At 36.1% G+C, this 24,181-nt stretch overlaps 6 protein-coding genes across 6 annotated transcripts; 3 read left to right on the top strand and 3 right to left on the bottom strand.

The window, feature by feature from the left end:
- Positions 1-5,139: 5,139 nt before the first annotated feature.
- Positions 5,140-6,201, top strand: LOC113498521 (transcription elongation factor SPT4-like). Its single transcript, XM_026878545.1, has 4 exons — positions 5,140-5,415; positions 5,561-5,667; positions 5,799-5,854; positions 6,029-6,201. Exons 1-4 carry the CDS (start codon positions 5,347-5,349, stop codon positions 6,145-6,147), a joined length of 351 nt encoding a protein of 116 aa, XP_026734346.1. The 5' UTR covers positions 5,140-5,346; the 3' UTR covers positions 6,148-6,201.
- A 97-nt stretch (positions 6,202-6,298) lies between these two features.
- LOC113498522 (TP53-regulated inhibitor of apoptosis 1-like) lies at positions 6,299-7,350 on the bottom strand. Its single transcript, XM_026878546.1, has 2 exons — positions 7,077-7,350; positions 6,299-6,770 (listed from the first exon to the last, which is right to left on the bottom strand). Exons 1-2 carry the CDS (start codon positions 7,221-7,223, stop codon positions 6,672-6,674), a joined length of 246 nt encoding a protein of 81 aa, XP_026734347.1. The 5' UTR covers positions 7,224-7,350; the 3' UTR covers positions 6,299-6,671.
- A 300-nt stretch (positions 7,351-7,650) lies between these two features.
- LOC113498516 (ESF1 homolog) lies at positions 7,651-11,878 on the top strand. Its single transcript, XM_026878539.1, is given in 9 exon segments — positions 7,651-7,910; positions 7,912-8,233; positions 8,597-8,720; positions 9,073-9,175; positions 9,577-9,691; positions 10,037-10,227; positions 10,610-10,817; positions 10,911-11,114; positions 11,194-11,878. Coding segments are annotated over 9 exon segments (2,094 nt in total). The 5' UTR covers positions 7,651-7,751; the 3' UTR covers positions 11,862-11,878.
- LOC113498515 (DNA (cytosine-5)-methyltransferase PliMCI-like) lies at positions 11,871-19,146 on the bottom strand. The gene is made up of 8 exons (XM_026878537.1): positions 18,814-19,146; positions 18,398-18,500; positions 17,331-17,766; positions 17,033-17,246; positions 13,103-16,112; positions 12,856-13,036; positions 12,403-12,584; positions 11,871-12,031 (listed from the first exon to the last, which is right to left on the bottom strand). The coding sequence occupies exons 1-8, from the start codon at positions 18,900-18,902 to the stop codon at positions 11,948-11,950; spliced, it is 4,299 nt and encodes a 1,432-aa protein (XP_026734338.1). The 5' UTR covers positions 18,903-19,146; the 3' UTR covers positions 11,871-11,947.
- A 712-nt stretch (positions 19,147-19,858) lies between these two features.
- On the top strand, positions 19,859-22,271 carry LOC113498518 (serine--tRNA ligase, mitochondrial-like). The gene is made up of 4 exons (XM_026878541.1): positions 19,859-20,941; positions 21,107-21,294; positions 21,653-21,820; positions 21,949-22,271. The coding sequence occupies exons 1-4, from the start codon at positions 20,333-20,335 to the stop codon at positions 22,262-22,264; spliced, it is 1,281 nt and encodes a 426-aa protein (XP_026734342.1). The 5' UTR covers positions 19,859-20,332; the 3' UTR covers positions 22,265-22,271.
- On the bottom strand, positions 22,269-23,658 carry LOC113498520 (KRR1 small subunit processome component homolog). The gene has a single exon (XM_026878544.1). It carries the CDS (start codon positions 23,494-23,496, stop codon positions 22,459-22,461), a length of 1,038 nt encoding a protein of 345 aa, XP_026734345.1. The 5' UTR covers positions 23,497-23,658; the 3' UTR covers positions 22,269-22,458.
- Between the last annotated feature and the right edge of the window lie 523 nt (positions 23,659-24,181).

The following is a 24,181-nucleotide window of genomic DNA, read 5'->3' as shown; positions in this document are numbered from 1 at the left end:
TTGGCTTGGATTTTCTTTTATCCTGTACACCCATTTACTGTTTATTACCTTTATTCCCTTTGGCACCATTGCTACTTCACTCCATGTATTATTTTCTTTCAATGTGGTAATTTCTCTGTTCATAGCTTCTATCCAATTTTCTTTGTCTTCACACTCCATGGCTTCCTTAAGGGTACTAGGTTCATTATGCATGCTTATAAAACCAACCTCATAGTCATCAAACCAATTGGGTGCTTTTCTAGAGCGTGTTCTTCTACTATCATTTACTTCTTGAATTTCTTCATCCTCTATAATTTCCTCTTCTAGAAATTCCACTTCTTGCATGATATTGTCACTTACCTCACAATCCTCAAATTCTTCATTTTCTTCAGTGTTCGACACAGACTGGTATTCTTCATTGTTCAAGTTTTCTTCTATATCTAAATATATACACTGTTCTTCCTGCTCTGCTTTTTCAGGTTTATCATGTTTCTTCACAAATGTAACATCTCTCACTACTTCCACTGCATTTTTCCTTGGAAAATAGATCCTAAACCCTTTTGTGTACTCTCCGTAACCTACAAAAATACCTTTTTCTCCTTTTGCATCAAATTTCCTCCTTTTTTCTTTTGGTATGTGCACAAAGACTTCACTGCCAAATGTATGTAAACCATTTACATCAAACTTATTCCCTGACCATGACTCGTATGGTGTTTTTTCCTTCTTCTTTGCTATGGTAAGTTCTATTTAGAGTGTACACAACTGTATTAATCGCTTCAGCCCAGAATACTTTGTCCATTCTTTTTGCATGCAACAAAGTTCTTGCTCCTTCAACTAGAGTCCTCATATCTCTTTCAGCTTTCCCATTTTGCTCTGGACAATAAGGTACTGTAGTCTCATGTGTCACTCCATGCTCTGCCAATAAGGTTTTCATTTCTGCATTTACAAATTCTGTCCCATTATCACTGCGAAGTGTACAAACTGGATTATTTAATGTTTTTGCCCACATAATAAATTCTTTAATCTTTTCAACAGTTTCCGACTTGTAAGTTAAGAAATAAATTGTCCTATAGTTTGAGAAATCATCCTTTAATAAAAGAAAGTACCTTGACCCTCCTATTGACTTTTCTTCTATTGGCCCACACAAATCAGCATGCACCAACTCACCTGTCTTACTTGTAGATCTTCTACTACTATCAAATGGTAATCTATGCTGTTTGCCTTGTACACAAGCTGTACATGTGTCAATTGGTGACTCACTAAAATCAATATTATTTTTCTTTAAAATTCGTTTCACTTCCTTATAATTTTGATGTACTAACCTCTCATGCCATTCACTTAACTCAAGTTTAGCTACATTAGCCGCCAAAGATTCTGACTTAAAGTCCATTACATACAGCTTCGAACATGATTCCTTATTAGCAATAGCACACACTCTATTATCCTTGGAAAATACACACTGATCATTAGTCATACTCACTTGAAAACCATTGCATACCACACTACCTACAGAAAATAAATTAATCTTTAATTTAGGAACATGCAAAACATTGTTTATCGAGCAACTGACATATTCTTCACCATCAAATGCCATTAATTTTATTTTGCCTATACCTAGAGCATTTAGGTGTCGTCCATCACCTATCATCACAACCTTAGGAGTGGATAACCTTTCATATTCACAAAATAATTCCTTCTGATATGTCATATGGTGACTGGCACCGCTGTCTACCAACCATTTTTCATCTATTAAACGATCACTTGCGCTAACTGGCACTTTAGACACAAAAGCATTTTCAGTTTTCTTATTATTTTTAGTAGCTTTACATTTGTCCTTAAAATGACCTGGCTTTTGACAGTTAAAACACACATCTTTAAGCTTACAATCTTTCTTCAAATGACCTGACTTGTTACATAAAAAACATTTATAATTACCTTTGTTTTTACCTTTTTGACCTTTAGAAAACAATGCTACACTTTCGTCTACCTTACTGCTACTCTTATTATTTAGACGTTCCTCTTCAACCAAGAGCCGTGCCGTTAAATTATCAACAGTCTGTTTTTTCTTCTGCACATGATTCCCACGCACTAACAAAGTGAGAATACTTCGGTGGAAGTGACATGATGATTTTCGACATAGCCATCCTGTCGGTTACCGCTTCTCCCAGTCGCCTCAAGATCTGCTGCTGTTCCTGCACCTTGGAAATAAAGTCCGCGACACTCATGTCATTTTCAAATTTTAGGGCAAAGAATCGCTGCTGTTGCAGCATCAGTGACGTTTCTCCACTTTTTTCATATATACTGTGCAGCCGGTTCCATACTTCATGCGCTGTTTGACAAGTAATTACTTGATGTAGAACTGGTTCCGCCAATCTTGTCACAATTGCACTCATCGCCTTCAAATCCTTGTCTGCCGACGCCTGCTCGGGCTCCGCTGACGCCTGACCGGGCTTCGCCGACACTTCATCTGGTTTTGTCGCTGCCGCTGCACTGCCATTACTGGGTTTGAGATTCGGATTCGTTACAACCTGGTATAATCCTTGTTCTCTCAAAATCACCGCCATCTGGAATCTCCAGACGCTCCAGTTCTTTGCTCCCTCCAGTCGTATTACGCCGAGCTTTTCCATCTTGATATTTCGTCTCGCAATAACAAAGCAAACCGAGTGACGCCAAAAATGCCGGCCGCCACCGCGTTCCTTCTTGCTTGTCGACACCCGACCAAGCTCCTTCCAGACGATTTATCCAAAGCCAATCTTCACCTAAATACGTTTACGGGCCTGGGCCCATAACCTGTTAGGACTTTTGGAATAAAATGCAGATGCAGAGTTAACACACAATGGATTTTTATTTAGATGAAGTTTTACAAACGCCCGACGTCCACCATGACCGATTGCAGAGAGAGAGTTGCCAGTGTAACAAAACAAAAAAACATCTATATATCAAACATAAGTGTTGCCTCACATAATAGGTTGCTACAGCATATTTAACATAACTGAATATAATGGAGCAAAGTTTTAATATTTAAGTCTTGTTCTGATTTTAAAATTCAGTTTAATCGGAAATCATGTATTTTGCATGAGAATGGCTTGAATTCTAACGGAAATAAGTTTTTAGCATTCTATATTCTCCACGTGTAATAAAATTATAATACCCCTACAACTTTTTTGTCTATGAACTTACATGTTGAGTAAATTAAGAGATCATCGATTCACCCCGAATGATAAGTTAATCATTTTGGACACTTAAGTTCAAGCATCTGTGTAGAGGTACTGCCAAGAGTGCCAAATAGTAAATAAATTGCAACGCATTTTCTGCGCACCGGCCACAACACGGTAGACGTTGCACAGCAGTTCAGGAGATACTACTATTATGGTTCTGGTTTAATTAATAAGAGCCCGACAGTGCCCGACACATCCCACTTCCTCCCGCGCGGAGGTGGGTGATAACGAGGTTAACAATAAAAAGGCAGAAGTCTACTGTGGCAATAGAGAAGAAATCATCACAGTAGTTTAATCCATACTAATGAATCGATTGATAAAGTTTCTATCCCCGCTGTGTCACAAACGGATGAAAACGAGTATCGTTGAATCCTAAACAATCACACTTGGACTTAGTGTCCAACGTTTCACACGTCCGATGGCATTAAAATTATTACGATTACATTTTCTCTTATTGTGATGAATTGATAACTATTGCTCAAGGGTTATTATTCGATAAATCTGTAGATCAATGAGTGGGTCAGAGGGCTCTCATTGTTGACGTCATGCAAGCAGCTGTGCGGTAGACGTGTTTCTGCGTGTAAATCCTATACTGCGTAGTAAAATTTTAATCAACAGTTTACGCAGTTATTTATTTATGATACGCGAATCCGGAGTATAAGTTAGATGTCCAAAATACAGGAACTGGATAGGAATGTGGTATATTTATAGATATTTTTGTTGTTAAACTTTATCATTTTTCCGGATGAGATTTCATCATTTATAGGATCATGATTTCATCATACCGCTTTGAGTAGAGCGGAAGGAAGTGTCACAATTTTACCGATTAATACCTTCCCATGTTCCATGTCCTTTCCTTGCCATTTGTGTGCAAGAGCCGCAATACCCAATCGGTCAGTCCTTCTGGTCTCGCAGGCATCAACCCTAATGGCCTCCCCTGGCACTCAATTAACTTCGTTTGTATCTTGTCTGTATAATCTAAAAAAAGGGTTGTAATAAGCCGTAAAGCAATGTTGTCAATGTATACTTTATGTGTCTCCCGGATCGTAGCTCCCGAACTGGGTAACCGAATGCTGTGTGATTTTCTGAAAGTGATTTCGGAGGTATTTCGATGTAGAAGGGTGGCTTCTCCAGATGAATACTAGTTTTTTTTTTGTATTCGTGTCAGTATTGATTCCTAATTATTATCTAGCATTGATTCCATCTTTAAGATTAATTAAATAATACTTTTTATGCCCATGACTTATTTATGGTTCCATACCCGATGGGTACAACAATACCCTATTACATACCAAAGCTCCGCTGTCTGCCTTTCTGTCCGCCAGTCTGTCGCTGTTTTAACAATAAATAACAATCAAAATGCCAGTTTGGTAAAAAAAAATGATTTCAAGAAATAGTTGGTACAATCTTAAATTTGATGTTTTTTAGCCTATTTGCATGGTACCCTCAATGTTCCTCAAGGGTCCAACTTGAACTTGGCCGATTTTTGTTAATTATTCAAACGTACAGACTTCAATCTGAGAGGCTTAGCGATTAAGAAAAATGATACTATCCATTCTCCTACGCTTTAGTTCTCTTAGTCACCCCGGGTGCGCGACGAGGCTATGCTGGTATGCTCTGTTCGAATTCGTTTGATTGAATACCACGAGTTTAGCTTTAAGGTTGTACTTATCCAAGTTGTATTTTCTCCTTCTTTTTATTCAAAATGTTACAGATATAATAAGAATGTCCCGTTTTATGGTAAAAAAATGCTACATTATAAGAACCAGTTGATACCTTAGCGCCATTAGTACTGCTTTCCATAGAAGTCATATTTTTTATTTATTTACTAAAATACAAAAGGAATTGTAGGATCATGAGTGTAAGCTGTGCACTACGATCATAAACACTATTTAAGAAAAAAAACTCTTCGGCAAACACTAAACGCGAAGAGTCAAAAAAAGTTAGCTGTCACTGTCACACTGATGTATGTCACTGTGTCATTTAGCGCTAGCTGTGGTGGCTTGCTATTTATTTTAAAAATTTGCCCTTTAATTAATCAAAGGCTATACAAACTCAACAATAACTTTTCTAATTGAAATGAAATTGTAACGCACGAAATAGAGCCTCAAGGATAATACTATAAGTGTTTTTTAGAAGAAAAATAAATATGTCGTTGGAAACCGTGCCAAAGGATCTTCGAGGATTGCGAGCTTGTTTAGTTTGCTCGTTAATAAAGGTATGAAAACTTATATTTCATATAAATTATTATACAAATCATAACCAATACTGAACTACTTACACGAGGCGGTTTAATTTTTATGTATGCACACGACACATACACTTAAACGTTTTAAACCAATTCGCATAACGTTTTGTTTCAGACATTTGATCAGTTTGAATATGATGGCTGTGACAACTGCGATGAATTTTTAAGAATGAAAAATAACAAAGACAATGTCTATGACTGCACTAGCAATAATTTTGATGGGTAAGGTGTTTAATGTAAATATTTACCAGATTAATAACAGATGTGTATTTATTAGTACATCTGTTTTTTTAACTAAATTTTTGAGTTTTCTTTTGTTCACTTACATACTCCATTGTTTTTTATTACTTCAGAATGATAGCTGTTATGAGCCCTGAAGATAGTTGGGTGTGCAAGTGGCAACGCATTAGTAAGTAATTTATTAAAATCCATTTTATTTATAAAGCATGAAACTGCAACTAATTACCATAGTTAGACACTTATGATGGAAAAACTAGAAAGTTGAGCATACAAGTGACAATATTGTTTGCCACATTTAATGTCTTATATGCAAACAACACCATTTAGATGTTACTGTTCACAGGTCGATTCTGCAAAGGAGTTTATGCCATATCAGTGTCTGGCAGACTACCAGCTGGGGTCATCAGGGAAATGAAGAGCCGTGGCTATGTGTACAGACCCAGGGATACGAGTCAAAGATAAATTATAATACCTCTTTAATATTAAGTAATTATAATAATAAAACATTATACTTATTGTATGTGTATTACTTCAGTTTTAATGCTACATGACAGTAGCTAAATTTGATACATCATACTGGCTTGGCCTGCAACAAATAAATCCTAAATATTCATAAAGTAGGATCCTGTATATTCAAGACTATGACTGGTATTATACACTAAGAAATGAAAATAATTAGAATTCTAAAGAAAAAAATATTTTACTAAACAACTATACAACATAACTTACTGAAATACATAAATTAACAATATATTCTACGTACAACTTCATTGGAACCTTAATAAATGCCAGAAAACACTTTACTAGTTATTAATTTTCTTATACATTCAACAAGTAGTCGGTAACAACAATAGATTCTCTAATATGAAAACAATGATTATTTCTTTATGTTCAGTATATATCAAGATACTATGTGTTTCCGTGTTTGGTTAGCGTTGCAGTATCTAGCATGTTGCGAGTTTCAATGTGCAGGAGATCATATTGTGTCAACTAGTGCCTGAAGGAGGAGCTTTAAATTCACTGTCGGTGCCGAGAACATCTTTATCAATTTCTTTAAAGTCTATGTTCTGCTGCTTCATTGCATTCTGCAAACAAACAAACATAATTAAAAAAAAAATGTCACCTCATGTTGCAAATTTATCCCATATATAATTTTATTTCATCATACATATCAATCTTCAATATCAATTCAGTTTTTCTGATTCATTTTATTATACAGTTCACACACACATTTCTCAATGTGCCAAATGCCTAAATCTGATAAGATAGTGTGTTATGATACAGTGAAATGTTACTTTTATGAATTTTATGAATGAAAGCTTTCATTTAGCAACATAATAAATATAGATCCTTATATTATAGCAATAAAAATAACCACAACATACATTTACCTTTACACAATCCTGATAAACTTTAAAAATACCAGCGCAAATTGAATCATCGTGGTCTCCTTTCAAAAACCTTTCGGAAAACCAACTATTAAAACAGTCGTCGTATTTTTTCTTTAGCTCAGTGCATTCTTCTCCAATACTATTCATGGTTTTGGTGTCTGTTTAACACCACCTATTTATCAGGTTTCTAGTTAATTCTTAACTGGAAAGACGGTATACTTTCATGTAGCAAAGCGTAACTTATGCTTATCAAGTAAGAATGACATAACATAACACAATGTGACATTTGACAGTTTCGTCGAATCGATATTAAGTTGTTTTCCTCTGGCAACACAGTGTTATCAGTTTTTTGTAAAGGGTAGGCTAAAACACTTCGATTTTATAATCGTTGTGACTGGATACGTGAGTCGATCTAAATTATCTCCGGCAAAACGTGAACTTGATGCATAAGATTATTTTTAAACTGAATGATGAGAAAATTTCTTGTTTAAAGAATGGTTAAATGTATTGTGTCTATGGACTAAATGGATTTTATACATTTTTAAATATAGCACATAATTTTATCTATGGTACTTCATTTCATTCATGCCGTCTATAAACAGCTGCGATAGCTAACCTCCAAAAATCTTTCAACTTGTTATCGTTTCCATTCAGAGGCCTAGTTTTTTCAACATAATGGGTGATATACTGAAAGATAGTCGTTTTACAAAATACCTCAACGATCCCAGATATAGACAAATTCCAAAGCATGAGAGGAAAGTTAAGATTGATAAACGGTTTCAGTCAATGTTTAATGATGAAAAGTTCAAAGTAAAATACACTGTTGATAAACGTCAAAGTAAAATACACTGTTGATAAACGTGGACGACCTGTCAACGAAACTTCTACAGAGAATTTACGGAAATATTACGAAGTAGATGATTCAGATGAAAGTTCAGCTGATGAAGCTGAAGAAGATGTACAAGATGACAAGGACGGGTTAGGCGATAAATCTACAGAAGGCCGATTAATTGTTATATGTCCATCGAGTGAAGATGACGATGAGGAAGACACTAAAAGTCTACAAACGACAAACGACAAATTAACTCGCGGGAAATTAAATAAAAAAGTAAAAAGCAGGCTTCTGGACTTGGATATCGATTATGCGCGTGGTGAAGGTGTGTAAAATCATTATTAATTTATTTTTACTTAATGACATACTTAAAAAACATACAATGACATGTAATTGTTTGGACAGTAGAAATCCTGAATTATTTTCAGGATTTTTGTAGATTCACAGATTACAGCAGTGGAAACAATAAACAATAAATAAACATAACAGATTAGAAGAATGTATGGAATGCCTTTACTCAATACTCAATATTTATTTTTATTTTTATTATGTATATTTTAAACAGTTGGTAGGGTCTATCCAACAATTATAGACCTTGTTGGGCACATTACTATGACACATAAAGGGCTAGACAAAATAAAACATAATATGGAACTCACTGTATAATGTTTTTTTTAATATCTTGCAGGTGTTCTACAAACGGACAGTTCATCTGAGGAGGAAAGTAGTGATGCAGAAGACGACAGTGAGTTGGAGCATGAGTGGGGTGAGCTTGATGCTGATGCTGGCACTACTGAAGACTCCACCAACAGGTATGAACAATACCAAATTTTTAAATCTTTTTTTTTTAAATACTTTCTCTGTATGGGAATATCGTATCCAATCCTTGTGTTGTGGGGGTTACACAAACATACAATCACATGCAAACAACACCCAGCCTCAGAACAAGTATTTGTTGATCACAGAATGTGCGACACAATATGCACATTGGTTTTGGCTTGGTTCAACCACTTGGCTATCCAAGCATTACTTACATTGTTATAATTCTTGATAGATCTAATTTTTTATACTTATTAAATGAGAAGGCCATATTAAAGCATGTTATTGCTTGGGTATCACACAAGGATAATCTTATTTAACTTATTTTTTTTTGGATTTTTATAGGATTGCAATCTGCAACATGGATTGGGATAACATTAAGGCATCAGATCTTATGGTTTTACTCAACTCATTCTTGCCGTCTGGAGGAGTAATAAAGAAGATTACAGTAAGTAAACAAATTGAACATGCCATTATTCCGTAACAGGAATATAATTATATTTTATACTACACATACTGGTCTATATGGGCAAGTCACCACGCTAAACCCACTGAGCGTGATGTGTCGCGGGTTCGATTCCCACGTAAGAGAAGCATCCCCAAATCTTGAAAAAGTAGGAGTCCTTTTTTTTTGAGAAAATAAAAACAAATCTAAATTAATTATTTGCGCTAGGACTTATAGAACACAATCTGGTGGTGACAAATTCACATTCAATTACGGCGTAAGCTAGTGGTTTGATTTAGTAATTATTGCACAGTATTCGTTTTTACTCCCAGTCTATTTTAAACATAACATATCTTTAAAACCAGATGATAAATTAGTAACAGTAATATATTATGTGTTCATAGATATACCCATCAGAGTATGGTCTGAAACGAATGAAAGAGGAAGAAGTACGAGGGCCTATAGAGTTAACCGAGGAGAAACAAGAAGAATTATCAGAAAATGAGGATAATGAAGAAGGTTGGTTGAGAAAGCACCTTTGGCAACATAATATTTAATTTTAAGTATGAACAGAAATTGGGTATGACTTGGTAAATCAAGCATGTTGATAAAAACGTATTTCCCAAAAGGAAGAAGTATTCGTTTGGCCGCTTATAATAATCATAAATCATTTTATTTTTAAAATTAAATTAACACTAAATTTTTCATCGGAAAATAACTATACCTATTTTCAGATTGATATAAATCACGATTGAAGACTAAGCAGATAAAAATAACCTAAAATATCGCGCTTCTTTGCGCATTTTATAATGTCTTTACGTGTCTCGAACATTTAATTAAAATATTTTGTCAAAACCTGCCCAGGTTCTGCATATCACATGGAAAAACTTCGTCGATATCAGCTGAACAGATTAAAGTATTACTACGCGGTGGTGGAATGCGACTCTGTTGCGAGCGCGGATAAGTTGTACAGCGAGTGTGACGGTATGGAGTATGAGAGCAGTGCTACTCGACTCGATATGAGGTTCATCCCGGATGACGTCACGTTTGATCAGGTTGGTGCATAACATTCATTTCTTGATGATTGTCAGCCAGCAGACAGCAGAAATAAATTACATTTGCAGCAGTATTTAATTTGCGAGAATGAAATATTCGAATACAATATTTATTAAAAAAATAATTTTGTCATAGTTCATTGTCTACTTGTCAAACCCGTATTGAAGGAACTGTGAACAAACTATTTTGTAACGATGTTTATCCGACGAGGGCTATAGAATCGCAGCAGACAGGTAAACCAACTCATAAAGACACCTCAAACTTACATCAACCCACCGTTATCCCCTATACAAATATAACAAGGCTTGCTAAGCCTAAATTTCATTATGGGGCGCCTTTAATTAGTTAATTAATAGTTTACATAATGATTTGATTATGCAGGAACCTCGGGAAGAATGTACAAAATTACCTGATATGACGAAATACAAACCTCGTCTGTTTACCACTACGGCGCTGCAGCAAGCCAAAGTTGAGCTCACCTGGGATGCAACCAATCCCAACCGCACAGAAACTATCAAAAGTGCCCTAGATGGCAAAATTGATGATCTTGACCTGAAAGACTACCTAGCATCCAGTAGCGAAAGTGAAGGTTTGTTTTTCGAATTTGCATAAATTCATTGGAGAGATAGTCTCATTATAAACTGGACCACCTGCCACTATTGTTTATGATTATTATTTACAGGGGATGGCGAAGCATCAGATGACGAAGCCAAGTCAGATAAGGATGAAGAGAATGAAGACCCAATACAAAGATATAAGAAGTTACTTGAAGAGATTGAAAAAAAAGATGAGAAGAAAAGTAACAAAGACATGGAAATGGAAATAAGTTGGGGAATAGGAATTAAAGACAAAGCAGAAGAACTTGTGAAAAAGAAACAAAACGAGGGTAAGTTCATTTCAGATTTTTTCTTTAAAGACAATAAAAATATTGTATCAGTTTTAATTTCATTAATATCATTTTTCAGAAGTCAAGGATCTAACTCCATTTGAAAAGTTACTTAAAAAACGCAAAGAAAAGAAGAAGCAAAAGAAATTGAAAAATAAAGAAAAAGCTGAACATGATAGTGCCGAGTCCGAAGAAGGGAATATGTCAGACGATGTGCCTTCTGATATAGATATGAATGATCCATACTTTGCGGAGGAGTTTAACAAGCCCGAGTTTAAGAAAGGAAAGGTAAGTAAACACAGTAAGAAAGGTAACGAGAGCCCCGTCAATTCAGAAGATGAAAAGGAAAGAGCCGAATTAGAATTGCTTTTGGACGAAGACGATGGAAAAGCACACTTTAGTCTTAAGAAAATCCAAGAAGCGGAAAGTACTAAAAAATCAAAAAGGAAAAAGAAGTTGAAGGCAAAAATGATTGAACAAAAGCAAGCTTTGCCAGACTTTGAAGTTAATGTTAACGATGAACGATTCTCCGCGTTGTATAACTCTCATTTATACAATATCGATCCTAGTGATCCTAATTTCAAGAAGACGAAGAATATGGATCGGCTCATACAAGAGAAATTAAAACGAAGACCTGCAGACACACCAGCAGAAGTTCAACAGCCCAAACGATCTAAAGAAGAAGCTGAACTAAGTCTTCTAGTTAAGAATGTTAAGAGAAAAACGAAAAATGTATTGAATAAATAAAAAAATCTATTACTTAATATTATTTTACTGCTCATTTAATATAAAGTCATAATTATCTCACATCATAACACAATTCCTTAACTACTTCAGAGTGTTATACTTGCTGCAAGGGCTATCTTAATTTCTCGTCCTAAGGCAGCGCCCAGAGGAGGTGGCACGGCGTTACCAACCTGTAAAAGAAATAAGATTGCCTAAAAACCTAGAAATAGTCTCATATTACGAAGGCGACACACGAAGGTGGTCGCGTTACCACGAATCGAAGTACGATTACGCGTTAGCTGCATTTCCACCTATCAGACTGGAAGCAAAATATCGGGATGGTAAGTCACGCTCAATTCTGCAAAAAAAACTAATAATTTATAGGTTTTCTTTTCTTTTACTACCAAAGTGGCAAACATACGAACTTGATAGTTGTTATCTTCAGCAACATGGAGACAGACTAGACTTTTAAATTATCGATTTTTTTTTGCAGAAACGAGCGTAAGTACCGCGATATTTTGTGCACGGTTGGCAGTTTGTGCCTAAGCAAAATTAAAATTACCTGTCTATGTTTATCTTGTACTGAGCCTGCAAATAAGTATGTGTCTCGGAATCCTTGAGACCGAGCGCATTCGCGAACAGACACGACGCGATTCTGCTCAGGGTGTAACACGCGACCTTGCTTGCCCATTGGTTCAGGATCTGTCACTGTGGTACTAAAGTAGCCATCCCAGCAAACACGTCCTGCAATCAATACAGAATGTATGTAAATTAAAAGATTTATTACATAAAATTTAGTATTAAGTATGAAAAACAACTGATATAAAGTCTCATTAAAATGTCAATTGCTGAGTTAAAGTCGCGCTTCGTAATAACCCGCGACAAAAAATAGCCCATATATTAATCCAGATTGTCAGCTACCTGCATGTAAAATCGTAATTTTTTTTCAACCATGTGGGTTTCTAAGATAACAAATGGATTCAAAAACTGTCACTTATAATATGCGTGAGTTTACCGTAGAGGCCGGCCCAGTTGTTGTGTCGGTTACCGGTGTGCGGCAGACACCAGGGTATGAGCGTGTTCTCCTGCTTGTCCGCGGGCTGGCAGGCGCCGCCCGCCGCACACGCACACACGCCGCGCAGTGCGCCGCTCCCGGAGCGACCGTTGCGCTTGTCGTCGTAGCGGTATTGCAACACCTGGAAACACGCTTTTAACCTAATTTGTTCATAACAAAAAAAGGACTTTATGACTCACATACACACCTTGCATTTAGTTCCGTCTGACAGAGTGACAGATGTATTTGGCAGATCTCGCCAATCTGAGCCAGGTGTGGTGGGTACTCTACATATCCTGGCTTGAATTAACGGCGCCATGTTCTTACAAATATGGTCTCGCAGTTTTGCATTTTCGTCCTTGCTTCTAACTATTCGTTGAAAATGACTCTCTGGCATTGAGCCATATTCAATTTCTATTTTGTTAGCGCCGTTGCAAATTCGTGGAAGATCGCTCATAGCGTCCCGGATCGTGCACGTCCTCCTTGGAGCTGACTCGTCCCAGTGAATGTTAGTTACGAAGCGTTTACCATCTATGGTTGTTGTTAGGGAGCACGCTCGCCTACTGAACACGTGCGTCGGTTCGGGATAAAACGGTAAAGTATAACCCGGGGCTGCAGCTAAGATGATAAGCCTTCTTCTTGTTTGTGGAACCCCATAATTACCGGCCTGTAGTATCCCAAACGTACACTGGTAGCCCATATCTAACAGCGCTCTCAAGGTGAGTTTTAAAACCATTCCCTTTTTAAATGCTACGAAGTTCCTCACATTTTCGAGTATAAAGTATTTTGGTCTATAATAGTCACAATACGACAAGTATGAAGCTACTAGAGAATTTTTGAAATTAGAGTACTCCCTTGAATTAAACCGGTTCATTCCGGAAAAGCCTTGACACGGCGGTCCTCCACACAGCAATTCGACCTCGCCTTGCATGGGCAGTCTCAAGCCACCCGCGCTGTGAGTTGCTCCGGACATGGCCTGCTTTAGTAAGGCATTACAGTCCTCGTTGAAAACAATGCAGTTTTTGTTGTTAAGTGCGTAAGCATGTGCTGCAGCCTCTAAGTTTTCAATGGCCCACCTGCACTCAGCTATGCCAGCTTGGTGCAATCCTTCTGACAATCCACCGCACCCAGCAAAGACATCCAGCGTTCGTAATGGCCGAACAGAAATAGTGTCGAGCTTAGTATTCGTTGCTTCCGTGGGTTTGCTGGATTTTCCCTTTCCTTTACCTTTATCCTTGATTCTTTCGGTTCTTCCAATATTAACAGCATGATGTGGTACATCAATGAAGTGTCCAGATGTTTTATCAAATGCTGATCTGAAATAGAACCTGTTAGGGTCTCTCTCTAACCACTCTAGTAAAGAATATGGTTGTGGTACATTCTGCTCATAAATCAAATGACATGGTCCAACAACACTAGAGAACGATACATCCCGGATTTCTTCACTCCAATACACAACATTAACATCTTCATGCTGAGGGAACCGACTGCATGTGTTCTCAGGTCTGTAGAGAACATTCACTTTGAGATAGATGTCTTGTGGTACAATGAGCGGCCCCTCGCCTACAGCTGTCACAGCAGCTATATAGCCAACACAAAATGGTTCACCAGTATCTACATTTGATCCTCGCAAATTATTATCACTTTTTCTATAGTATTCAGGATAAATATCTTCATCTACCTTTTCCAACTTAGGTTTGGCAGTGTTATTTAAAGTAGTGAAACTGTTCTTGAATTTGAATGTGCCTGGTTTAAGGAATACACCACAGCCTTTCTTGTATTCGTGGTCTTGCCATTTTACTAATGACCATTCGCTTCGGTTGGATTCTGAAACCAAACTGGACTTTTCAGTCAGTTTTCCGGAAACCTTAGGTATATTTTTTCCATCTCTTTTTGCCTTTCTCTCACATGATGGGCAGAATCTATGTTCTCTTAATGCATTAGGGCAAACTGGATCTTTAGGTAAGTCTTCAAAGCGTGCTGTAAATCTTTCGTAATACTTATTGTAAAAATATGTTTTACCATCATCCTCAAAATGTTTTTCATCTACTTCTTTGCCTCCAAGTTTGAACCAATCTGCAGGAGTCTCACCTTTTTCTACGTAAGCTTTCCTCAAAATAGAGGAAAGAGGTGCGCCATGACAGCACCTGTCTCCTAAAAATATCTCTCTAGGGTCACCAACCTCTCCTAAAACTGTGTCTGAAGCTCTAATGAACACTTCTGCATGGAAATAACCAGATTTAGTATTTATAGTCTCTCTCCAGATGTACACTACTTTTGCAACCAGTGCAGGAATATTTGATTGGGATGTTTCTACCATAACAAAGTCCCCTTTACATAGTTCCGAGCCATCAATTTCGACTTTTTCATAATACACTTTAGTGGCATCAGCTTTGATAGGTTCCCCAATCCATTTAATTTTACGATCACTGAATCCAGTCAACTTTACAGGTACTGCATCCTCTATCTTGTCGTGTTGTTTTTTCTCAGCCATTTGCTGGTACTCTTCCTCGTCATCTGGTTCTGAATCTTCTGCTTGATCCACAGCCATGTTAGGGCAGAATCGTCGCACACAAGCTTTTTTAGTTCTCCCATGTCCACCAAACTTAGCCATCGCGCGGCAAGCGTTGCATTCTCCACAGTCAGGGAGCTGACAAGCTTCACACACCCCACATCTTTTTCTTCTTAATACTAACTCATGATTCGTTTTGTCTAACTGATTACTAAAGAAACTTTCAAATGTTTTTCGAACAAGTGGAGTAGTAGTTGCTTTAGTCCAGGCTTTCTTGTCGACTTTTTTGTAATCAATTTTTGTACGGAATTTTCGCTTACCAAATTTAATACCCATAAGTTTTATCAACTCCCTCATACAAGGTAATGTTATCAAGGGTTCGTCATCTTCATCTGCCGCTTCTAAACTAACTACTTGATCACATACAAACTGGGCGTGCTTGTGAAGCATCTCTTCTGTTAACTTCATGTCATTCAACTCCGGAATAGTTGATTCCCTAATTACCTCTAAAAGATCCTCATATGTTGGTTGAAGATAGTGGTATTCTTCTAAATACTCAACAACGACTTTGCTAAGACATATTTTTTCATAAAGATTATTCATTAGAGGTGTATATTGCTCGCTGGGCTTCAGTAAATTGTATTCCCCAAATTCTGTTGATAATGTTATACAATTTCTGTCACCACCATCAAAGCCATGGATGAACCTAAAATAAATGACAATGCCTTAGCATCACAAGCCAATGAAGTGTTTTAAGGCATAGCCCATAGGTCTTGAAATAAGTTTGACGATAATATCTGTTCCCAAGACAAAAACAAAAGTAAATCAAAATCTACAGCCCATATAATAAGAGACTTATGATAAGTAGGCTGATGTTGAAGTTAAATTGGATTATAACAGAGATTTTACTTTGGCGATGTCGGCCTTGTAGTTTAACAAATAATAATGGATACATTTCTGTGACTAAGCTATAACCGCATAAGTGAATCGATCACAGGTTAAGCTACGCTTGACGCGGTTGGTCCGTAGATGGGTGACCATTTTTGTCATAACGAGTTCCTCCGTGTTTCGGAAGGCACGTTAAATTGTGGGTCCCGGCTGTAATTCCTACATCTTTGAAAGTCGTCACAGGTAGCCAGAAGCTTGAAAAGACTGACAACCAGTCTAACCAAGGGGTATTGTGTTGCCCAGGTAACTGGGTTTAGGAGGTCAGATAGGCAGTCGCTCCTTGTAAAACACTGGTACTCAGCTCAAAGCGGTTTAGACTGGAAGCCAACATAGTTAGGAAAAGGCTAGGCCGATGATGACATTTCTGTTCTTTTGACCCGAAAACATAAATTGACCAATAACAGCTAACGAAACTTAAGCGTGACGTCACGTCTCTGTATAAAAGCGCAGGCGTTACGTGACAAACCCGGCGGCCGGCTACTAAACTTTAAAGCAGTTTATCTTCGTAAAATGTTACTATTCAGATAAAGTCCTAAAATACGCATATCTTTCTAGACAACTGAGGTTTTTACTGTTTTACCCAGTCACCAAAGCATCACCATCATCCCTATTACTAGTGTTCAAGATCTTTAACCACAGAGCAATCTAAATTCATAATAATATACAATATGCACTTACCATTCGATAATGGGGCCTACATCTTTCACAGCAACAGAATCTTCATCAATTTCATGAGAATCAGAACATATAGACTTCAAATACCCCGACATATAAATTCTTACATCATTTTCTACAAGACCACCATCAATTGGGCAAAGATGTCCTTGAGCATCAAATATGGAAAAACTTGTTATATTAGTTTGGGGTCGTTCAGTTATATCTCCATCGTCACCTGGAAGTTATATCCATATCCGTTATTTAAGGGCAAATTTGAACATTGTTAATGTTTTAAAGATAGCTATTTTTTTGCACTAACCTGAGGCTAACACAAGCTTCTCATTAGTCAATGCTATATACTCTTCCACAGCATCCTGTGGGTGTCCTTGATAGTAAATAATGTCAGAATTGTTTAAAAATTGACCACAAATATCACATTTTTCAGTATCTGGAATATTTTTTTTGTAGCTTTCCACTTCAAGATTCTTTTTAATTTCATTTGGTTCTTTCCCCTCATTATTTTCGCCTTGATTTTCGGAAGTCTCATTTTCATCACCCTTGGAATTATCATCTACACTTAATTCATCATTTTTTTTCACCTCTTTGCCGTCCAGTTTAGGTACTTCATCATTTTTCGGTATATCCTCATTATTATAACTATTATTATCTGCTTTGCTTTTATTATCAGTACTACTGATAGTATTCTTATCAACTGACTCTATATTATTTTTGTCATCTTCATATTTCAGCTTTTTCTAAAAGAAATAGAAAGTTTCGTAGTCATGCTTTTAATGAGGTTATTTTCAGCTATAACTCCTTATCAAGTAACAAAATCACAGTAAAATAAACAATGAAAATAAAAATAAAACATTTTGATAATTACTTATCATATTTTTTTTTTACCAACTTTGAAGTATTGGGCAGGTCAAAGGGGCCAGGATCAAAATATTTAATATAATTTTTATGTACATACAACTGCAGTTTGATTGCAAATTTCCTTTTTAAGATTTAGTTTATTATGTCTAAATAAAAGAATGGAGTGACAATACAATACAGAAAAAAAATATTGTACACAATAGAAAGACATCAAATTGATAACATAGAGTGTAAGGGTACAATGGTGGTTTTATTGCTAATAGCAATATCTTCCACAAATCATTTGAATGGACAGAAATTATGGAAATATAGAGGTAGGTGACCAGTGCACTATTCTTACATACATTAAATAATATACACACATATTATGAGGCATACTGGTGAGGAAATTACTTTGGTACTAGATTATTCCTCTATATTCTTTTGGAAGCTGGAGACTACGGGTACAGGTAGTTTGTTTCCTGAATATTTCAGAATAAAGGTATATATATCAAAGTTCAATATACTTACAGGATTAGTAAAATTGTCATCAGTAGGACTTCTGTTCCGTTTAGTTGTGAACATATTGGTAATTTTCAGCTGATTCTTGTTTCGGGGAGAAATCCTTTTCGACCTGGACATTACAAATTGGTTACATATATTCGCTTCTTCCTTTTAAACCAGTTTCTTTAAATACTTGTCTACTGTTACTTTAGTTTTTAAAATTACGCAGAATTAAACATATCACTAATAGTGTTAAAGACTCATATCTTTGATGATCTTATAGGTACCTATTGGGTTTACTAATAGGTACCGTTGCCTCCATGTACTCGTTTAAATTGAATAATAGCTATGATTACAAAGATATAATAATAGGAAGTACTTACTTTACAAGTCAACAAAATGCGTCTAACCATACTGAAAAATATAACAACTTTGATACTTACATTTGTGTAGGTGATTCAGAACTGTCCCGTAAATGCGCTCCTTTAGCATTTTGTTCGGTCTCATCGTCTCTGCGATTTCTAACAGGCATATTGAACCTTACTTACATTCACTAACAAAAATGACCTAGCAAAGCATTTTGACGGATCTCATACATTATTAAGTAACTCATTCCATGATACTGAAAGTCTATTATTAGTCAGAAATATAATTGACCAGAATATTTTTATCTCTTAAATTCTTTTTACTCACTCAACCAACAACAGTAAGTAAAAGGGCGCGAAAACTTCTGTCATGTCAAGTTCCGTTCCGTCATTCGTAATCACAGAATTTCACAGAAAACTAATATCCTCCGTACTGTCATTTTGTATTCAAATGATTTTGACATTTACTGATTAGAGTCCAGAGACCCTTTGGCCCTTGAAACCCGGGAACAGTATAAAAAATATCTTTAAAATAACCATCAATTTTTAATCTCATTTCATTCAGGAGAAGACACCCGGTCTTTTTAAAGCGTGCACGGGGCACACACAGGTCCAACTTACAGAGGCCTTGTTAAGAACTTAAATCTCTAGAAATAATAATTCAAAGCCGATACTGAGCGGCTATGCGAGAACATACATAAAGAATCCAGAGTGTTGAAATAATTAGATTGTGTTGCAATTTCTAAGGTTTTCCGGAAATCTATGGTTACTTCCTTTCTATCCATGGTTATGTTGATAATAGGTCCCTTAAGGTACCGCCACGATTAGAGGCACGTGAGCAACTCAAGTTCGAGCAGAAAGGGATGCGACACCGAAAGTACACAATTCTAACAGCATCGCGGGTCACAGACCCATTACGCCATTAAACACTTCTACCTCCGAGCATAATGTAGCCCCAACCCTTCTCTAGCCAGCCAGTGAAGGCAAAAAAGTTTCCATAGAGAGTGATCCCCTGGTGGTATTTGTATTCAATTTCCGTTACGATGTTTAACAAAAGGCTCGCCAGAAGCTCTCCTGCGCATTTATTCGCCTACTATCAATTAATTAAAAGTTGCGAAAATAAAAATCGTAACAATCAGTCTGTCAGTGCAGAGGTAGTTCAAACTCCGGATTAACATCTTTCTTTTCTTTACTTATATGAGTCACGTTGCTTTTTTTTAATTTTCGTTTCCACTGCGTGCTGACTCAATTTTGACGTTCAAAATATGACGTACAAGGATACTGCCTATTTAACTTGCATCGAGTAAGAATCCTAAATCGCCACGTTGGGAAGTTGAATTTATCCATTTATTTAAACGCTACAAATGTTTAAGAATAAGGCTTATTCTTAAACTTTATTGTATATAGTTCTTGCAGATGGTCGAAGCCATAGCCTCATTTCAGAAAAAAACATAGCGCAATATGTTAAGTTGTCAACAACAAATGACAGAAAAACAGCTGATATTGATATCAAAAATTGCTGATTAAATATTAAAATGTATGTCTAAAACTGCGCGATAGTCTATTGAAATTCTGCATAATTGTTTTATAAGCCAAGATGATGCTTCGACATCTATTTAAACGTCACGTAACATCAACTGTAAAGTATTGTAGGTTTTTTTCTAGTTCTATGGTATCAGTACCAGATATTGATACAAATTATTACTGTTGTCCTAAAAATACTACCGAAATTGAGAAGAATATTAAATTAAGGAAGGGTGTAGGTGATGTACACAATGTTTTAAAAATGTATGAAATTATAAACAAAACTCCAATAACAGACACATCATATACAACTGTTAAGAATGATTTGTATAAAGAGCTTATAAGTTTACCAAATAAAACGCATCCTTCTGTGTTGGAATATGTCGATCCGAAAGTTATTTTAGAAATAAACGATAAAAGAGATTTCCAAAAACATGTTCCTCTTGAATTTAGTGAGATTACCAGACGTTTGAATTTATTAAGAACAGATAAGTTGGGGCACACATGTGGACACAAGAGTTATTATTTCTTGGGAGAACTCGCAGAATTAGAAGAAGCTTTGATTAAGTACACTGTAAATAAACTTATTGAGGAAAACTTTGAGCTTGTCTCAGTTCCAGACATATTACCTAGGCAGGTCATAGAAAGTTGTGGAATGGCTATAAATAATGACCGCACACAGGTAAACTCCTTTATTAGAATTACTCACATACAGTTAGCAATAAGTTTAATCTATAATGTAAAAAGCTTGTATCTCATATCCTTAGGTCTGTATTAAAAGTCTTGAGGTTACTTATTTGCTCACTGAACCACAAATATCTTAATCATTACTTATTTTATATTTCAGATATATTCTCTAGACCCAGTACAGCATGGCCCAGACTTGTATTTGTCAGGAACAGCAGAAATGTCCTTAGCTGGACTGCTAGTGAATTCATTACACTCTGAGGACATGTTGCCACTCAAACTTGCTGCTGTCAGCAGATGTTACAGGGCTGAAACATCTAATATTATAGAAGAGAGGGGAATATACAGGTGATACTAGTCATCACTTACTCATCAAACAAGCATTTGTGGATCACACAAATACTTGAACAAAGTGGGGATGTTCACACATGATTCACAGTCTTTTTGTCAGTGTATTGAATGTTTGTGAAACCTTTGTGATAAAATGATTAAATTCCTTTTAGGGGCAGTTGCTAGTGGTTTTTTGAAAACAAAAAGAATAAATGAAGTTAAACTTGAGGGTATCATCTGCACTTTATGCTATCATTATTAGACATGTTTAAAAATCGTTTATGGCTTCACATTATCAAACAGTAGTAATTTATCCATAACTAGATTGGATTTATCAAATGTATCAAATATCATGACACTTTTTAATTTTTTACAGGGTACATCAGTTTACAAAGGTAGAAATGTTTGTGGTAGCAAAACCTTCTCAGTCAGAAAATATGCTTGAATATTTAAGGACTACACAACAGGAGTTGTTCGAACCATTGGGGTTCAATATGCGAGTCCTTGATATGCCTCCACATGAATTAGGCGCACCTGCTTATAGGTACTATCTATTAATATTAAATTAATTTAAAGTTTTTGTCTTCCACATAGTCCAACCATACTTGGGTCAGCTACTGGCATGGTTACTATGATGAATAAAAACAGTGAATGTACATGTGTTTGTTGCAGGAAATACGACATAGAAGCATGGATGCCGGGCCGTAATAACTATGGGGAAATATCTAGTTGTAGTAACTGCACGGATTATCAGTCAAGGAGGCTTAACATACAGTATCTCTATGGTAACAACAAGAGTTATGTCCACACTTTAAATGGCACTGCTTGTGCCATTCCAAGAATATTAATAGCATTATTGGAGACTCATCAAGATCCTAAAGGGAAAATTCACATACCTGAAGTATTGCAACAGTACATGAATGGAAAAAAAATAATTACGAAAAATAATTTAGTCCCAGAATTGAAACTAACAAAAATAAAGAAATAATAGATTTTGTTCCATCTTATTTATTTTATTCCAAATTAAGAAACATCATCCAGACTGGTATGTGTGGTATAGTTGTACTTAGTCTATTAATAACAATTTAATGATAAGTCTAGTGATGGCAAATAATATTGTCTAGGAAACATGGTTCCAAAGCACTCACTGTGAGATGCAATATGTATTGTTAATCTGTGTAACTATTTGTTTTTTTTTTGTTGAAACCCTTTCTGTTGTTTAGTAAGCTTTTTCATTTTCGACTTGAACTTGTTCAGGTCAATTGTTGTCTCTGAGGATGGATCTGTGGTGTGGCTAGTTTTCTCTTCAGGTGGTATAAAATCTTTCTGCCGCTGCTCTTGTTTGGAGCGTTTAACTTGAGTCTGTTTCTCATCTTTTTCATGTCGATGCTTTGCTTTCTTCTGTTCATCCTTAAGGAAGTACTCTCCAGTAGCCAGCTCTCGGTCAATCTTGCTTTCTTGTTGTGGAGGAGGGAAAGGTGTGTAAGGTTTCTTCTCAACCTTCTTTTTAGGTTGTTTCCTTGGTACATTTTTACTTTTAAATGTAGGTAAAAATCTTTCCCAGCTTTCATTTTTTAGTCTTGGGTCCTTCATAAGCTCCCTTTTAATCATTAAACTTTTTATATTGTACATAGGATGAATGTTTTTCATTGTGTCTTCCACAATTCTTCTGACTTGCACAAGTCCTTTATAAGGCCCAACTGCTGACACTGTATTTCCTTGGACCAATACATAACACTCAGTTAATAACTCTACAGATTTCAGAGTAACTCCGTTCGGACCAATCAATCGTTGCCGCCTTTTGAGAAATGTTTCCTTTTTACGCACAAATGAATTTATTTTTATGATATCACACCCTATTTCATCATCTAAGACTCTTACAGCTTGTTCAAAAGGAACACTTCGCGATAATAGTTTCATTAAATCTCTTGCCTTTATTATTATATAGGGGTCCCAAGTTTTTCTTGTTGTTTTTACGGTTATGCTGCCTTCAATGAGGTCGAGTTCCGCAACAATAAAGTGTTCCTTCAATACCTTTTGTACCAGTGGCCAACATTCTTTTAAATACTGTTCTCTGTACTTTGGAAATAAAGTTGCGAATTTACTTTCTTCTAAAAGACCATGTGGATTATCTGCCGATGTAAATTTTGGTATTTTCATAGCCCATGCATTGTCTACTGGGCCTGGAGTTGACTCCTCTTCATCATCCTGATTATGCATGGTTTACTCACTATTCTAAGGTGGTTCGACGAGGAGTTATTGGATTTAATACAGCATGTATTATTTAACCACGCTTCAATATTTTCAATTTACTTCTCAATAGTTCTCCAATTTTCACTGACAGTGACAATACCACAGAACATATATACCCCTAGAGGGGACAATACTGACAATCAGTTTATGTTACCAGTGTTGCCAGCAGTAGTGGCCGCCGACAAATGCGATTTGAAAACTAAGACCAGAAAATAAATTTGTGTTTTGACGTAGAAAAAAGAAGAAAGACAAAAAAAAAACGTTCAAATATTGTGTTTAGTTGTTTAATTAAATTAATTTAATCGCTAATATTTTCCATGGGATTCACTCGTTTCCTATCTATCCTCTACTTTTTTATGATCACTTGAGCACGATGTTGTGGGTTGTATGTTTACTAAGTTATAATATTAATTACTTTCTTAATTTACATATAATGTGCAACAGATTTCTGTCCCTAATAAATAAATAAATAAACAAAGACTATCGTAAGTCTAATATACTAGGTCTGTGGCTAAAAAAAGTGATCAATGAGAGTCTTGGTGCCCATTTGCCCCTGTCCAATTGCTGTTATTTTTATGTTCTTCATATTAGAAGTTTTAAGACAGAAAATAAAGTTATATTTCCGGAAGTTCTGGAATTCTTCAATTCAATT

This window comes from Trichoplusia ni, chromosome 11, assembly GCF_003590095.1.
Source record: "Trichoplusia ni isolate ovarian cell line Hi5 chromosome 11, tn1, whole genome shotgun sequence".
NCBI classification, from domain to species: domain Eukaryota; kingdom Metazoa; phylum Arthropoda; class Insecta; order Lepidoptera; family Noctuidae; genus Trichoplusia; species Trichoplusia ni.
The sequence above is the reverse complement of the archived record's forward strand: the minus strand, read 5'-3'. Positions and strand labels throughout refer to the sequence as shown.

Excerpts from the sequence above, each read along its gene's own strand:
- LOC113498521 (XM_026878545.1), top strand. The coding sequence starts at position 5,347 with ATGTCGTTGGAAACCGTGCCAAAGGATCTTCGAGGATTGCGAGCTTGT. Across the intron at positions 5,668-5,798 it reads ACTAGCAATAATTTTGATGG|AATGATAGCTGTTATGAGCC; the intron begins GTAAGGTGTTTA and ends TTATTACTTCAG. Across the intron at positions 5,855-6,028 it reads GTGCAAGTGGCAACGCATTA|GTCGATTCTGCAAAGGAGTT; the intron begins GTAAGTAATTTA and ends TACTGTTCACAG.
- LOC113498522 (XM_026878546.1), bottom strand. The coding sequence starts at position 7,223 with ATGAATAGTATTGGAGAAGAATGCACTGAGCTAAAGAAAAAATACGAC. Across the intron at positions 6,771-7,076 it reads TTTATCAGGATTGTGTAAAG|AATGCAATGAAGCAGCAGAA; the intron begins GTAAATGTATGT and ends GTTTGTTTGCAG.
- LOC113498515 (XM_026878537.1), bottom strand. The coding sequence starts at position 18,902 with ATGCCTGTTAGAAATCGCAGAGACGATGAGACCGAACAAAATGCTAAA. Across the intron at positions 18,501-18,813 it reads TCTGAATCACCTACACAAAT|GTCGAAAAGGATTTCTCCCC; the intron begins GTAAGTATCAAA and ends TGTAATGTCCAG. Across the intron at positions 13,037-13,102 it reads CAGACGGAACTAAATGCAAG|GTGTTGCAATACCGCTACGA; the intron begins GTGTGTATGTGA and ends GCGTGTTTCCAG.
- LOC113498518 (XM_026878541.1), top strand. The coding sequence starts at position 20,333 with ATGATGCTTCGACATCTATTTAAACGTCACGTAACATCAACTGTAAAG. Across the intron at positions 21,295-21,652 it reads GAAGAGAGGGGAATATACAG|GGTACATCAGTTTACAAAGG; the intron begins GTGATACTAGTC and ends AATTTTTTACAG. Across the intron at positions 21,821-21,948 it reads TTAGGCGCACCTGCTTATAG|GAAATACGACATAGAAGCAT; the intron begins GTACTATCTATT and ends TGTTTGTTGCAG.
- LOC113498520 (XM_026878544.1), bottom strand. The coding sequence starts at position 23,496 with ATGCATAATCAGGATGATGAAGAGGAGTCAACTCCAGGCCCAGTAGAC.